At 48.8% G+C, this 13827-nt stretch overlaps 5 protein-coding genes across 5 annotated transcripts; 3 read left to right on the top strand and 2 right to left on the bottom strand.

The window, feature by feature from the left end:
- Window positions 1-88: 88 nt before the first annotated feature.
- On the bottom strand, window positions 89-5270 carry ABOM_004754 (DNA-directed DNA polymerase zeta catalytic subunit REV3; the record flags this gene model as incomplete). The annotated part of the gene is made up of 2 exons (XM_022531883.1): window positions 89-4977; window positions 5036-5270. The coding sequence occupies 2 exons, from the start codon at window positions 5268-5270 to the stop codon at window positions 89-91; spliced, it is 5124 nt and encodes a 1707-aa protein (XP_022390139.1).
- Window positions 5271-5640: 370 nt separating this feature from the next.
- slu7 (mRNA splicing protein SLU7) lies at window positions 5641-7056 on the top strand (the record flags this gene model as incomplete). The annotated part of the gene is made up of 1 exon (XM_022531884.1): window positions 5641-7056. One exon carries the CDS (start codon window positions 5641-5643, stop codon window positions 7054-7056), a length of 1416 nt encoding a protein of 471 aa, XP_022390065.1.
- Window positions 7057-7667: 611 nt separating this feature from the next.
- Window positions 7668-8281, top strand: ABOM_004756 (60S ribosomal protein eL37; the record flags this gene model as incomplete). The annotated part of the gene is made up of 4 exons (XM_022531885.1): window positions 7668-7671; window positions 7755-7817; window positions 7914-8024; window positions 8142-8281. 4 exons carry the CDS (start codon window positions 7668-7670, stop codon window positions 8279-8281), a joined length of 318 nt encoding a protein of 105 aa, XP_022390064.1.
- On the bottom strand, window positions 7949-10047 carry ABOM_004757 (uncharacterized protein; the record flags this gene model as incomplete). Its single annotated transcript, XM_022531886.1, has 4 exons — window positions 7949-8340; window positions 8797-9109; window positions 9174-9641; window positions 9784-10047. The coding sequence occupies 4 exons, from the start codon at window positions 10045-10047 to the stop codon at window positions 7949-7951; spliced, it is 1437 nt and encodes a 478-aa protein (XP_022390063.1).
- Window positions 10048-11444: 1397 nt separating this feature from the next.
- Window positions 11445-13739, top strand: ABOM_004758 (putative C6 transcription factor (Gal4); the record flags this gene model as incomplete). Its single annotated transcript, XM_022531887.1, has 5 exons — window positions 11445-11564; window positions 11628-11722; window positions 11776-12092; window positions 12148-12839; window positions 12891-13739. 5 exons carry the CDS (start codon window positions 11445-11447, stop codon window positions 13737-13739), a joined length of 2073 nt encoding a protein of 690 aa, XP_022390067.1.
- Between the last annotated feature and the right edge of the window lie 88 nt (window positions 13740-13827).

Below are 13827 nucleotides of genomic sequence, written 5' to 3' on the forward strand. Positions count from 1 at the left end.
TGCTCATAGATAAACACAAAACCTTCCCTCTAATGATCAACGCCTTGTTTCTCGGTAAAGCGTGCAATAGCAGTCACCCACCACTACTCTACCATTCCAACTCGCTCTCACTCTTATCCTGCAATAACTTGATCACGGGGTTTAAAACGGCCTTAGTATGCCTCCAATTTGCCACATATCTAGTCCTCGAATAGAAAACAGGACAGTCCTTGCTATCACACTTCACCTCATCGCCAAACGGAACACCCATACAAGACCGGCAAACACGCAGCAGATCAGAGACACTCTTTTCCACATGTCGTTGGCGAGTAACCAAGTCGAGCAGAGAGATATGCGGCTGTCGCATGCACTCAGCACAGACCGGAACATCAGAATCTTCCAGCTTGGCTTTGCAGACGATACAGGTAGAAGACTTCATATACGATTCAAGAGTAGTCTTTCTGGCGTCCTTGCCGGTAGAAGTTACTGTTCCTTCTACTCGGCGAATGCGTTGCACTTTGGGCATTTCATCATACCATTGACGGACATTGGCGCCCACGAGGTTGAATATTCGTTCTAGAGGTGGGATTATGTTTTTTGTGATGTAATATTCAGCATCGAGTTCTAGCTGTGCATCATGTAGGACTGTCTCTGGTGGTACGCAGCGGTCGATTAATCTTGAGCCCGGGGCACCGGCTACGACGACGTAAGGCACTCGTTCTCCATACTGGGGTTCTAGACGAGGATCTTCGAGCATTTTTTTAGTGCTGATTAAGGCGCCCGGAGGGGGGAGGCCTCGCTCGTTGTACGTGCCTAGCTTTACCTCTCTAGCGAAGCAGAAGTCTTGAATGGAGACTCGTCCCTGGAGGATCTTCGTACACTGTTTCTGGAAGTAGCGTTTCACTTGACTTAGATCTGCAGTGCGGAAAAGGAGCTTCAGTGCCTTTTCTTCAATCTTTTGTTCAGCTGGTGTGCCGTCTCGTCGGACTGTTTCGATGCCCTTCGCGTCGAACTCGGGTTCTTTCTGGTCTCTGTGTTCGTACTTGAAGCCGACGTAGCGTTTCTTGGCGAGAAGGACGCATGGGTGGTAGACCTTTTCGAATTTAAGTTTTACTGGCGATGGGTTCGTTTCTGTTACGGCTTTGGCGATTTCTTCGCCGATATCGAAAGCTTCATCACGAGTGCGTCCCTTGAGGTAGACGAAGAGACTGTCTGTGTCTCCATATACGACCTCGGCACCCCAGCGCTCCACAGAATGGATCAGGGCAATGGCTTTTTCTAGTGTTTCTCGTCCCGATTGGACGATGCTGTCGGCTATCTCGGAACAGGGCATTCGCCCTGAGAATGACGCTGATGTGTAGCCGTATGTGACGTTCGCTATTAGTTTGAGGGCGAGTTGTCTGTTATTGAGAAGACGTTGTAGCGCCTTGTCATCCTTGTCCATCTTCATTCCGGTTTTGACCATGACTCGAGTCTCCAGGATCTCGGCGAGCATCCTTGCGAGCAGCGATTTGCGTACTTCATGCTTCGCGTACATCATACCGTTTGGTGCGATGTTGATCTTATCCTTTAATAGTTCTAGCAGTCGTGGTTGTCTCTGGTATTCAGTGAATCCCATTTTGTCTCGACCTCTCCATTGATGTACTCGTCCCAGGAAGGTCGAGTAGCAGTAGTTATAGGCAATCATGATGCTGGGGTATAGTGACTGGAAGTCTAAGACTAGAAGAGGACTGGTATAGAAGTCACTTTGGGGTTCCATTACCAATGGGAGGCATTCAAGAGCATTTTGCTGGCCGACTTGTTTCTTGCTCGGCGATACAAGTAGGAAGTTCTCGGGCTTTGCGATTCGGAACATCAAGGACTCGACTTTGAATTGAGAACCTCGAGAAAATACCGAGTAGAAGTCGATGCCTAATAGTCGCGCCTGTTCACTGATTCTCGGTACTAGCTCGTTTGATTCTAGGATCTCAAGATTCATTTGCACTCGAGAAACGAAATAGTCGACGACTTTCATGAGATCGCGAGGCTTTCCACTTTGGTACCATTCAGTGAGATCACGAAACGAGTAATGAGGTATTCGTCGATGTAATAGATGAAATACGACGTTCTCCATGCTATATTGGAGCAAGTTCAGTTCGCTCCTCATAGCGCGCCAGATATTGATCATATGCCGTCCGCTCACCCGAATAGAAGATGTGTGGTTGAATCCCCATCGGTCAGCATCCTTACCAAACCTGCCATGTGCTTGAGACTTCACTCTCGATAGCTCATCACATATGTCAAAATCATACTTCTTTCTAGCTCTCTCGATCACATATCCCCAAGAACCGTTGTGAACTTCATACCCGGTGATTATATCTGGGTCATACAGCCTGACAAGATCCACTAGTCTGTTTATCAAGTCCAGCTCTGTTGGCTCATGTTCCAGGTCGACTCTCAAAGCCTTAGAAAGCTTTTCTTCGGGTTTGTCATCTTCACCCTGAAAGACCATTCCAACACGGACACCCGAAAGGTGACTATTAGCATCGAGATCCTCGTCATCTGACTGTATACACCAGAAGATGCAAGATATCTCATCCTCTTCTGGGTTTGGGGCAAGTACACCACGCGTATTAACATGAACTTCTAAGCTCATTATGCTCATATACTGGGTCTGATGCTCGACACTAGTAGACCTTCCTTTCTGTGAGTACTTAAATCCATACTCGTTATTTTGTGTTGGGCCCTCGATCTGTGAGAGGAAGTTAAGCTTGGTGTTCGGTTCGTGTGAATGCCTCTCTGGCTGCACAGTTTCAGTCTTTGGTTCCCGTTGTTTGCTCTCGAACCACTGTACAACTTCGGAGCGGCTTGGCGGCACGGGGGCGAACTCCCAGACTCTAGAGGTAGTAAGCTTCCTGAGATGTTGGTCGATTTGCTCTTGCTCTTGTCTATCTCTTAGTATCGCGGTGTGTTCGCCAAGCATCGCAGATGACCGCCCGCTAAGAACAAAGTCAGGGAGATAATGTATCCCACTACCTTGTAAGCGGAATTCCCTGCCTGCATAGTCCCGTGGGCGATCTGGCACATCACCCTGGTCACTGTAATAGGCTTTGTTATAGATAACAGCCGGATAGCCGTAATCGCCAAGGGTAGACGACACCTCGCTCGGACTGGGGCAGGTTAGCCGCAAACAGCATATCCGTGTGTTCTGTGGTATGTTGAATGTTTCATAAATCATCGGTGCCATCTCTGACAGAAAATAGCTTGATTCGTTAGACCTTCTTTCTGTGGATGACATTAGCATTGGCAGCGAGTTCTTATCTTCGCTCGCATCTTTCGAAGCGTCTATACTGGGTTCGGCTAAATCCGCTATCTCCTGTGTTGCCTTCAAAGAACCACCATCCTGGCTGAAGCGCAAGATCGTCATAGGGTCGTTTGGATCCTTAACGACTGGAAAACTAAGCCTGCTGTTCAGTCCGCTGCCTTTAAGATGACCCCTTGGTTGTGTAAGAGACTGTGACTGCGAAGGCGAAGGCGAGCCAAATGGTTCATGGCTACGTGCCATATCCTTAAAGTTGGCATTACTACTAGTATCGGCTCGAACACCTTCATGTTGATCCCACTCTTCATCATTATGTTCCGAACTTTGGACACGACTTTTCGAGGCGTACTTCGGCCTCTTGTTAAATCGGGCATGATCAATTATTTCCCTCTCTGAGCGCTTGAGGGATCTCTCTGCCCTCCGTATGTCCTCTCTTATCTTCGCCTGGCTATTGATATGTTCCGGTCTACCTTGTGTATAGGTATTAAAGCGATGTCTGCTTGATGGGCCTTCTGTCCGGTCAAAGAACGGCTTATAATCGGTAGAAGTGCTAGCCAGGGGCGCATTCGGCTCTTGGTGTTCCTCAAATGGTAGATCAGAGAACGCATCTACCAGAGGGTCGCCAAAACAATCTCCTTCCTCCTCATCGTTACCTTCTTCAGAGAAAAAATCGGCAATGTCATCGTCATCTGAACAGTATGAGCCGTTATCAGACGCTACAGGTAAGGCCACATTTTCATTAGTATAAGCGCTTGCGTTCGCTGATTCATTTACTTCGAGATCCTGAGGCGCTTGTAAATCCGGGAACTTATTGTTATCTGGATAAAGATCCTCAACACTCTCTAGAACAGTCTTGACATCTTTCCCGAGGGGGTCCTGTACGAGATAATCATCGATATTAACGTCCCCATCACCATGTTGACGCCTTTCCTCGGCGACTGTACGGAGTGTCAACCGACGATATTCCTCCTCATGGATCCACTCTCCTCTATAGTGCTCCCTTGTAGCTGCTGATAGCGAAACTAGCTCCTCGGGGCCAAACGGGCTACTTCCAGGATCAGCTACTCCTAGGCGTTTCTTTCGCCTGCGCGTCTCATCCTTCCACAGCCCTTCCATGCTCGTAACAAGTTTCTCATTCTGGTCGACTGGTTTCAGAAACTCTGTAAAATCATGATGTATGGGTCTCTCGCAGACTTCGAGACGATTCAAGATATCCTGCACACAAACATCCACTTCTAGGGGACAGTGACTTTGCTTCGGAAGTTCTGACGCATCCGAGATATTATCTGGTTGTATAGATCGATCATGCCAGCGATGCGATAAGTTGGTCAATTCGAGATACTCCGGTACTGGAGATCGGAACTTGACTTTGCTACACTGCATATACGCACAGCCGTACAAACTATAGTCACACATCCATTGCGGGATGTATTGTAAGTGGCTTTCGTAAGGCTGTAAAGACCGCTTCAATATAGCTCCTTGGAGTAATAGGTCCGCTAGTCTTGCCGTATAGATAGGGCTAAGAAGATAGACCTTGAAGAAAAAACGATAGCCCACATAATAGCCATAGAAGGGGACGCCCTTTACTAAGGTAATATGGGCAACAAAGGCGGCCTTTTTGTCATATGCATTGCGATTGTAACTTAATGCCAAGGCATGGTCAATTGCGATGTGCAGATCCCTAATAGCACGGCGGACTAAATACACAGTTTAGCCTGGATCGTTATCTGCCAAAGGTACGCTAGATAGACAAACCTTCCTCTGGAGTTAAATCACCGGCGTATGGGACATACAGGTACGGAAACGCGCCGTGAACATGGACGCATACTTTTTGGCCTGTTTCTGTAGCACCGAATACCCTAATTACGGGCACTTTGGGTCTATCATATTTTCCGGTAGATGGATCCCTGTAAGGAAACGGAGGATCAAACTCGGATGGGGCGGCTTGGTAATGATCCACGCAATTAAGGCGCACTTGAAAGGGCTCCATCGGTTGCGTGTTTGACAGCGCAAGCTGTCAGCGACATGGCCAGCGTGTATACAGTGAACTCATGTCACTCGTGCTGACACGCTACTGGCGTCGCCATCCGGAATGTCAAGTTAATTGAAGTTGGCTGGAACCATGACGTGTGGCAGCCACTGAAAGTTACGCGCCTCTCAAGCGCGGACAAAAAACACCAGGTCACGTGCACGTTATCAGGCCTATCGGACGATCTTCCAAACTCAAGCAACAGTCTTGTTCTCGCGCGGCAAAGTGCAGGCCGCCGAACAGGTTCACCCTCGCTTCACGGTTACAATCGCAATACAGACAATTCTATAGTACCCCCGGTCCATTACATCTTTCCAGGCACACCGTCACAATGTCATCGCGAAAACCCGCCGATGTGGCGTCGAAGGAGCGCAATGAATATATTCCGTCTTTCATCTCAAAGAAGCCGTTTTATATAGATGACGATTCCACAAATGATTACCTGGAGCATCAACGTCTGCAGAAGCAGACCACAGAGCAGTCGAAGTGGTATGAGCGCGGCAAGCGTGCCGGTCCAGCTGCGACCAAGTATCGGAAAGGCGCATGTGAGAACTGTGGCGCGATGACCCACAAAACAAAGGAGTGCCTTAGTCGGCCTCGGAAGCAGGGTGCGAAGTGGACTGGTAAAGATATTCAGGCCGACGAGGTGGTGCAGAACGTTGATATGGGATGGGATGCCAAAAGAGATCGATGGAACGGCTACGATGCCAGCGAATATCGCCAGGTGGTAGAAGAGTACGAAGAGCTTGAAAAGCTTAAACGGATAACGGGGCAAAAAAAGATTAGAGATGGTGAAGCTGAGGAAGGAGGTGCGGAAGAGGAGGCACGGTATGCTGAAGAATCCGATATGGGAAGACAGCAAAGCACGGCTACTCGCAATCTACGTATCCGAGAAGACACTGCGAAATACTTGCTCAATCTTGATCTTGACTCGGCGAAATATGATCCAAAGACGCGACGGATGGTGGATATGGGCGCTCAGGAAGACCAGGCCGCAGCTCTTGTTGCTGAGGAGAATTTCGTTCGCGCTTCCGGCGATGCGGCGGAGTTTGAGAAAGCCCAAAAATATGCCTGGGAAGCTCAGGAAAGCGGTCGGCAGAAGATTCACCTGCAAGCAAATCCGACGTCTGGGGAGATCCTGCGGAAGAAAGAACAGGCAGATACTGAAGCTAAACGTCAGGCCCAGCGTAAAGCACTTTTAGATAAATATGGCGGTGAAGAGCATCTGACTCCGACACCACTACGAGATACCATGGTCGTTGAAAACGAGAGGTTCGTTGAGTATGACGAGACCGGGGCGATTAAGGGCGCGCCGAAGAAAGCCGCCAAATCAAAGTACCCGGAGGATATCCTCACCAACAACCACACTTCCGTATGGGGAAGCTGGTGGCACAACTTTGAATGGGGATACGCTTGCTGTTACTCCACGGTGAAGAACAGTTACTGCACCGGCGAAGATGGGAAGAGGGCATTCGAAGAAGCAGATAAGATGCTGATGCTAGATGCCGACGGTGGGGCAGGCGAACAGCCTGAAGCAGAAACTGAAGATGCAACAGAACGTCCGAACGAAGAGCAGAGCATTGACGACAAAAGAACAGAGGATTCCAGCACCAGGTCGAAAAAGAGGACGTTGATGGAAGTACAATCTGGTATCACCGAGGAGGAGTTAGAATCGTATAAGAAAAGTCGTCTCGCGGCAGATGATCCTATGGCTAGGTTCATAGGGAACGACACCCTGGGACAATAAACTATATGGCTCCCTCCCAGTCTTCATCAATTCTACTTAGTCATTTACAGCAGTTCAATATGGGGCGCGGGGCGCTTTTGATGAAATACCCTGTACGGAGTAAACAGTGTATAATATAATTCGTTACCTTACGTGGCTATTTTTAAAGGCATCAGGAAGAATAGGGTGGGAAATAGGAAAAAAGAATATTTGTAAATACCATGTGAGATTCAAGCATACTGTCCTGTTATCTGAAAAGTCCATCCCTACTCTAGCTATACTCAAGGTATCCCGGAAGGATACCTTAAATCGACGCTAATACCATGTCAGGCTTAGTTCAACTACTTGGGTGGAGATGATTGTACATCATGTGATTGATGGTTCCCTTTGGAGGATACGGAATCACGGGACCAGGGCACAAGCCCTGGTGACACACACTCGCTAAGCGGCAGGCGCCCCAGATCTCAGCGCGCAACTTCCGATACGCCTAGCGACGACGACAACGACAACCAGCCCTTCAGCGGAATCGCCAGGTAGGTCACTAGCCCCCATATGATTTCGGAGCGCAGGATTTCGTGACGGACAATTTTTGCTGACATTTATCGTGTTGCTCTGCAGTTCCATAATTCAAGATGAGTACGTACAATCTCGATATCCTAGCCGACCAGCAACATTTGCTTCGACGCCGACAGGACTTTGCAGACTGACACCGATTACAGCGAAGGGTACCTCCAGCTTTGGCAAGCGCCACAACAAGACTCACACTCTCTGCAGGCGTTGTGGTCAGTATTTCATCACTCCGAGTTGTTGCCCGACAAGATTTGCCGATCTCTATAGGGGATACAGCTAGGAAATTCGGGAGGAATGCTGGTGTTCAGATGAGCTAACCGATTGGGATTTGCGTTTGGAAAATTCAGGCCGCCGCTCTTTCCACGTCCAGAAGTCGACATGTGCCAACTGCGGTTACCCCTCCGCTAAGACTCGCAAGTGTACGAATCCCCGGGTTATACCTTAAGTCCTGTCCCTTTGCATGGCCGACCGTGGATCTACTGGGAGATGTGATGTGATTGTGAGGAGTGTGAGGCTTACGAATTTTCTTGGAACAGTCAACTGGAGCGAGAAGGCCAAGCGCCGCAAGACCACCGGTACCGGCCGCATGAGGCACCTCAAGGAGGTTCACCGTCGCTTCAAGAACGGCTTCCAGACCGGCACCCCCAAGGGCGCTCGTGGCCCCGAGAGCCAGTAAATCAATCCCGACGTCGCGTTTTCGTTCTCGGAGGCTGGAGAGGGCTGGTATGATAAGGCCTGGCATTTGAAGTAGCCGAGTTTCAATGCAAGGCGAAAAAAGACGCTTTCCCCTGGAGTTGGTGTTGGGATGGTCTTTCCTTTGCCGTCATAGCATGTTTATCCTAGAATAACGACGACAAATGAAAGACGGAAAATTTCTTGGGGTCTTCGAAAGGGAGTATCAAAAGGGAAAGCATGCATGAATTTCCTTTCTTGTTTATGGCTGGCGAATATCCCATGTCCGGGCAGATACAATATTGAGATAATATCCAATGTGATCTGTCTACCCGCGTTCACGCACTTTCCGCAGCGTAAGAGCTTTTCTGCTGCTCTATAGACCGGTTTCAGCCGGATCAGTTAAGTTGGGCCATGAGATTGCGGCAATGTCATGTTGCAGGGCCCTTGCTATCTCCATGCGCCTTAACGCCAGTATTTGATATATGGACACTTTCTATGCAGTCTATTCCCCCCTACCAAACACGCTGACGCCTCCATCCCTCTGCATGAAGTATAATACTTCTCTCTCCTCCCAGCTGCCCTCCGCACCCACCTCGTTTTGTCCCCAGGCACCTCCTTTGCTGACCCTTAACACACCGCTTACATCCCTAGCGGCACCGGTCTCCAGGTTACGGAGCTGCATGACCATTTGGGCCCTGTGGGCCGACCCTATAGCGAACGCTGCATGCTCGGTTTCCAGCGGTGTTGCCGGCTGGAGAGCCGAGGCAGATGCATTATGTATCAACGGTGAATCGGAGGAAAGTGCCAAGACCGTTGCATGGGCGTTCTGCTGGCTTAGTTAGCAGGGATCTTCATGCATCCTGACGGTGGCTCCTCCAGTGACTAGCACGTACCTGTTGTAATCCCATAACCCAGTCTCCCATCTCCGTAGCCCCAATACCTCTGCTCGGACCTGTAGCTGCAAGCAGCAAATCTGGTTGATCGACGATCAACAGAACCTCGGGTTCCTCTGCCTCGCCGGGTGTAGGAGCCTTCAATTGTTTGATCACTGTAGCGATGTCTCTTTCGAGGTTGTCGAGAGCTGCGATGCCATTCCCCGATAGGTGCAGTCGTTTGACTGGTCCGATTTCCCTTGAAGCTGGGTTTGTACTGGTATTGCCCGGCCGCGGGACAGGGTGCGGGGTTCGCGCCGGTACAGGGCTCGGCTGGGATCGTACGGGGATGACTGTTCGAGGAGCAGCAGTACTAGGGAATGATGGTTGAGGGGCTACTGTGGCGGGTGTAGGACTGTAGAATAGTTCAGATAGCCCATCGACAAATGCAAATTGGCGCTTGTCTGTAAGGCGTGCAAGGTCCAAGCCCTAGTACATTGTCAATATTCATGACCGGGTACTGAGAAATTAAATTTTTTATCTTGAGGAAGTTCAAAGCATCCAATAAAGCCTGCAGATTTCAAACTTGAAAACTGCAATAAATGATATACATGGAGGGGTAGAAACTCACCAGTCTTTTCGCTTCGGATCTCCAAAATTCCCAGCCCCGCAGAAAACTCACGAGCACGACTTTTCTATTCTTCACCCCATCGCTTCCATTCAGCCCAAACGCGGTTTCAGAATTTGAAGGCGCACCCAGCGCCGCGTAGAGGAAGCGCAACACTAGCCAATTCCCCGTTGCGCCTAGTACAGAGGATAGGACTGTGAGAGACGATTGCGGCAGAGGTGATACATAGGGCGCAAGGAGGGGTGGGAGGGGTGGTTGAGTGGGCATGGTCGAGAGATCGTCCCGTTGGCGCAAGGGGTCGCGGGCTTATTCTGGCGTAAAAACGAAGAAGCGGATCGGTCGCAGCAATGACCTTCGACTGTTTTTGTACGATTTCCGTGGTGATTTGAAAATATGACGTTGTATCAGAGAAAAGTCCGAACTGATTGTATGATTGGTTGACCTTCTTTCCGCTACGCCAAGACTTTTATATCACGGATCAACGATACCTGAGGTATATACATCTTGTCCACAACATTCTTTGCCTTTTGCTTCCCACTTCTCGCCGGATATAAGTAGAATATGCTGTTATACTTGCTTATTTTACAGCTTTTATAGTATACCAGTCAATTATAGGTTTATTGGACATCTTGGAGCCTTTCTTTTAATGTATGATCTCAAAGCATATATACCCAACAGACTCACATACTAGATTAGGCGGTCGATATCCGTGCTTGCCTAAATATCACATCATTTTTTAAGAAAAGAGTTTTCAGGCAGGTGGATACTTGTATCATCATTGGGGGAGGAAATATGGGGCATGACGTGGTCCATCAAACATATGAACCAGTATTTATCGTACCTGTAGTATATATAGTTGTAGCTTAAGCTCAAAAAGAGAAGCGATGGGCATTCATGGGCATTTCCTATACAAATTTTTACGCACTCTGGATGCCATCATCTTAATAGCTATCCCGAGTATATAACTTTGAAGTAATATCTGCATAAGATTCGAGAAATCCTGTTCGAGTCTCCGGAGTTGGTTCCTGAAATTCCGGGAGGCAACCCGGCGGGCACGTCACCTGACTGGTGCCTTCCCCCACATCGCCCGGAGCGTCAATCAGCATCGTGAATTCCTTCAATGCGGAAGCATTCATCCGATCAGCCAGATATTGCCCTCCTCTCTTCTTGTATATGGGTTCGGGGGTTTACATCTGTCGCTGACTTCTCTCCAGTTCAGTCCCAGGGACATGAACAATTGATTCCTTTCCATGCCTGTCGTGAGTTGAGCCCATGTCCTCTCATGTCTGTCCCTGTGTTCTGCCCTCTCTTATTTTTTTTTTATGTCCGACCCTCATGGATACCCCACCACCATCAACGTCATAGCCCTGCTTTGCTCCTAGATTGTTTCGTATATCGATTCTCCAGAATGCTTGTCAATCTTGCTATGTTCCCTTCTGAACACATTAAAGTTTTGTAAATTGCAATCGACTCTAACCAGACACCCAAAATGGCAAGCCAAATCCTTACATCATCCAACGCTATCAATTTATTTTTGGACATATACCTCCGGATATAGTATAATAGCTGATAACTAACGGTTTCTTGCAGATGACACCCGTTTTGTGTAACTGTCAGCGTACACAAGACTTCCGATATTGGAAAGCAGACTCTTATCGATAAAGATGACCAGTACGCGAGATTCTCACTCCTATGCTGTAAGTATCCTCGATGTGCAAGAAGAGAATGAAATCGCTAATATGGCCATTGTGCAGTGTGACGAATGCCGCTTGCGCAAGTCCAAGGTTAGAACATGCCTCCCACACGGAGGGACCAATTCATGGAGTCGAAACTAATGCTGAATCCAGTGCTCCAAGGAGAAGCCAACTTGTGCGCAATGTAGGCAGCTGAACAAGGAATGCAAATATAGTCCGAAAATTACTCGGAGCCCCCTAACGCGACAGTATGTGCCCCCTTTGCTCGACGCGTGTCCTGCTTGCTGACGCCCCATTTCAGACACCTAACCTACGTGGAAGACCGTCTACAAGCTTTTGAAACAGCTCTAGGTAGACTCTTCCCAGGCGGTGATCTGGACGCAACGGTTCGATCACTTATGCACGACCATGAAGGCCCAAAACCAACTCCATCGTCTAAATCCTCTTCGAGACATTCCACTCCTGCTAAAACTGAAGCCGACAGGACGGAACCTGCTCCGGAAGCCCTTCCGCAACAGGCTGATGGATTCGATTGGACTGAAAACAAAATCACCGTCGGCGATTTGACGGATGGCATGGCAGCTCTATCTATCAAGCCGGAGGGTACAGGATATTTCGGTTGGTATCCGTTGACATTGTTCTATGTTATATTGCTTACTGACTTTCCTTGCAGGGGCATCTTCAAGTGTTGTGCCGCTTCGAGCTCTATTGAAGCACGGATTTGACTTGAACTTTCCGGTAGGATCAGCAAAACCAAACGCTGGCCCGGAAGGAGTACCTTTGAAGTCTCAGCTTCTGAACACCGCGCCATCTGGTGTGATTGAACAAGCCTTTATAGATGCATTCTTCTTGAACTACCACCGGAGCTATCCTTTTGTGCATGAGGCCACCTTCAGAGCTCAATTCTATGAACAAGCAACTCGCCGACATGGGCAGGCGTGGCAAATACTCTTGAACACCATTCTAGCATTGGGGGCGTGGAGTGTTGGAGACGATAACTCAGACCTGGATATTACTTTCTACCAGGAAGCCAGAGGTCACTTGCAACGAGTGTCAGTATTCGAAACCGGCAACCTTACTCTCGTTCAGGCATTGCTGCTTTTGAGTAACTACGCGCAGAAGAGAAACAAGCCGAATACTGGGTGGAACTTTCTAGGCTTGGCCGTTAGAATGGCTATGAGTCTTGGTCTCCACAAGGAATTCCCAGGCTGGAAAATAAGTCTTCTTCAGAAAGAGATGAGGAGAAGATTGTGGTGGGGAGTCTTTATCTTTGATAGCGGTGCTGCGAAGACGTTCGGTCGACCAATTCTTCTTCCCGAGGAGAGTGTCATGGACGCAAAGCCTGTTCTCAATATCCAGGATGATGTAAGGGTTCTTGCGACCTATGCATGAACATTTTCTAACAATGACAAATAGGCCCTGACCGCGTCAACGACAACACTGCCCCCAGAAGTCAACGGTCCAACTATTTACTCCGGAATGATCGCTCAGGCTAGATTCCATCTGCTCACAAACAGCGTCTACCAGCGCCTCATCTCCACGCCGCCTCTTACCCCTGAAGAGACACGAAGTCTCCAAAAACCGTTGGAGGAATGGTACAACGGTCTTCCCGATTATTTCAAGCAGCCAAGCTTTACATCGGAATCCGATCCTTTTGCTTTGGTTCGAAACCGGCTTATGTGGCGACACTGGAACCTCCGGGTTCTTCTGTATAGACCAATCCTCCTTCGCTGGGCTTCAAGGCGATGGACACCTAGTTCATCTAATGAACCGGAAGATCCTCTTGAAGCCGAATGTAGAATGCTGTGTCTTCGAAATGCGCGGTTGACCATCTCCTCAATCAGCGATTTCATGAGCAACTATCTCTGCACGAGAATAGGAGCATGGTATATGCTCTACTTCTTGTTTCAAGCTGGTGTCATCCCTATCATCTTGCTTATGACAGACCCTACCAGCACAGATGCCCCAGCTTGGCTTCAGGACATCGAAGCTACTAAAAACCTCTTATTGCATCCCTCACTGAGTAGTAACCGGCTTGCAGCTCGTTGTCTGCAAGTCATTAATCGGCTTTGCTCGCCTGCATACACCAGTGCTACTGCTGATAGGCCACCAGGTCAGCCGCCTATTTTGATGCAGTTTCCTGACCAGCTGTTTAACGACCCGGCCTTCGGTGCTATGTTTCCGGATGTCGACCAGGAACTGAACTTAGGCGGGATGGACTTTTCTGATTGGGTCAATTACACACCACAGGCCGAGTTTCCTTGAATGAGCGACGGTTACGATACGGTGGTCACCAGGACCGTAGACAGTACCCTGGGGAACGATTGTATCGTATATAAATAGGTAAAATTCT

This window comes from Aspergillus bombycis (genome assembly GCF_001792695.1).
Source record: "Aspergillus bombycis strain NRRL26010 chromosome Unknown contig00032, whole genome shotgun sequence".
NCBI classification, from domain to species: domain Eukaryota; kingdom Fungi; phylum Ascomycota; class Eurotiomycetes; order Eurotiales; family Aspergillaceae; genus Aspergillus; species Aspergillus bombycis.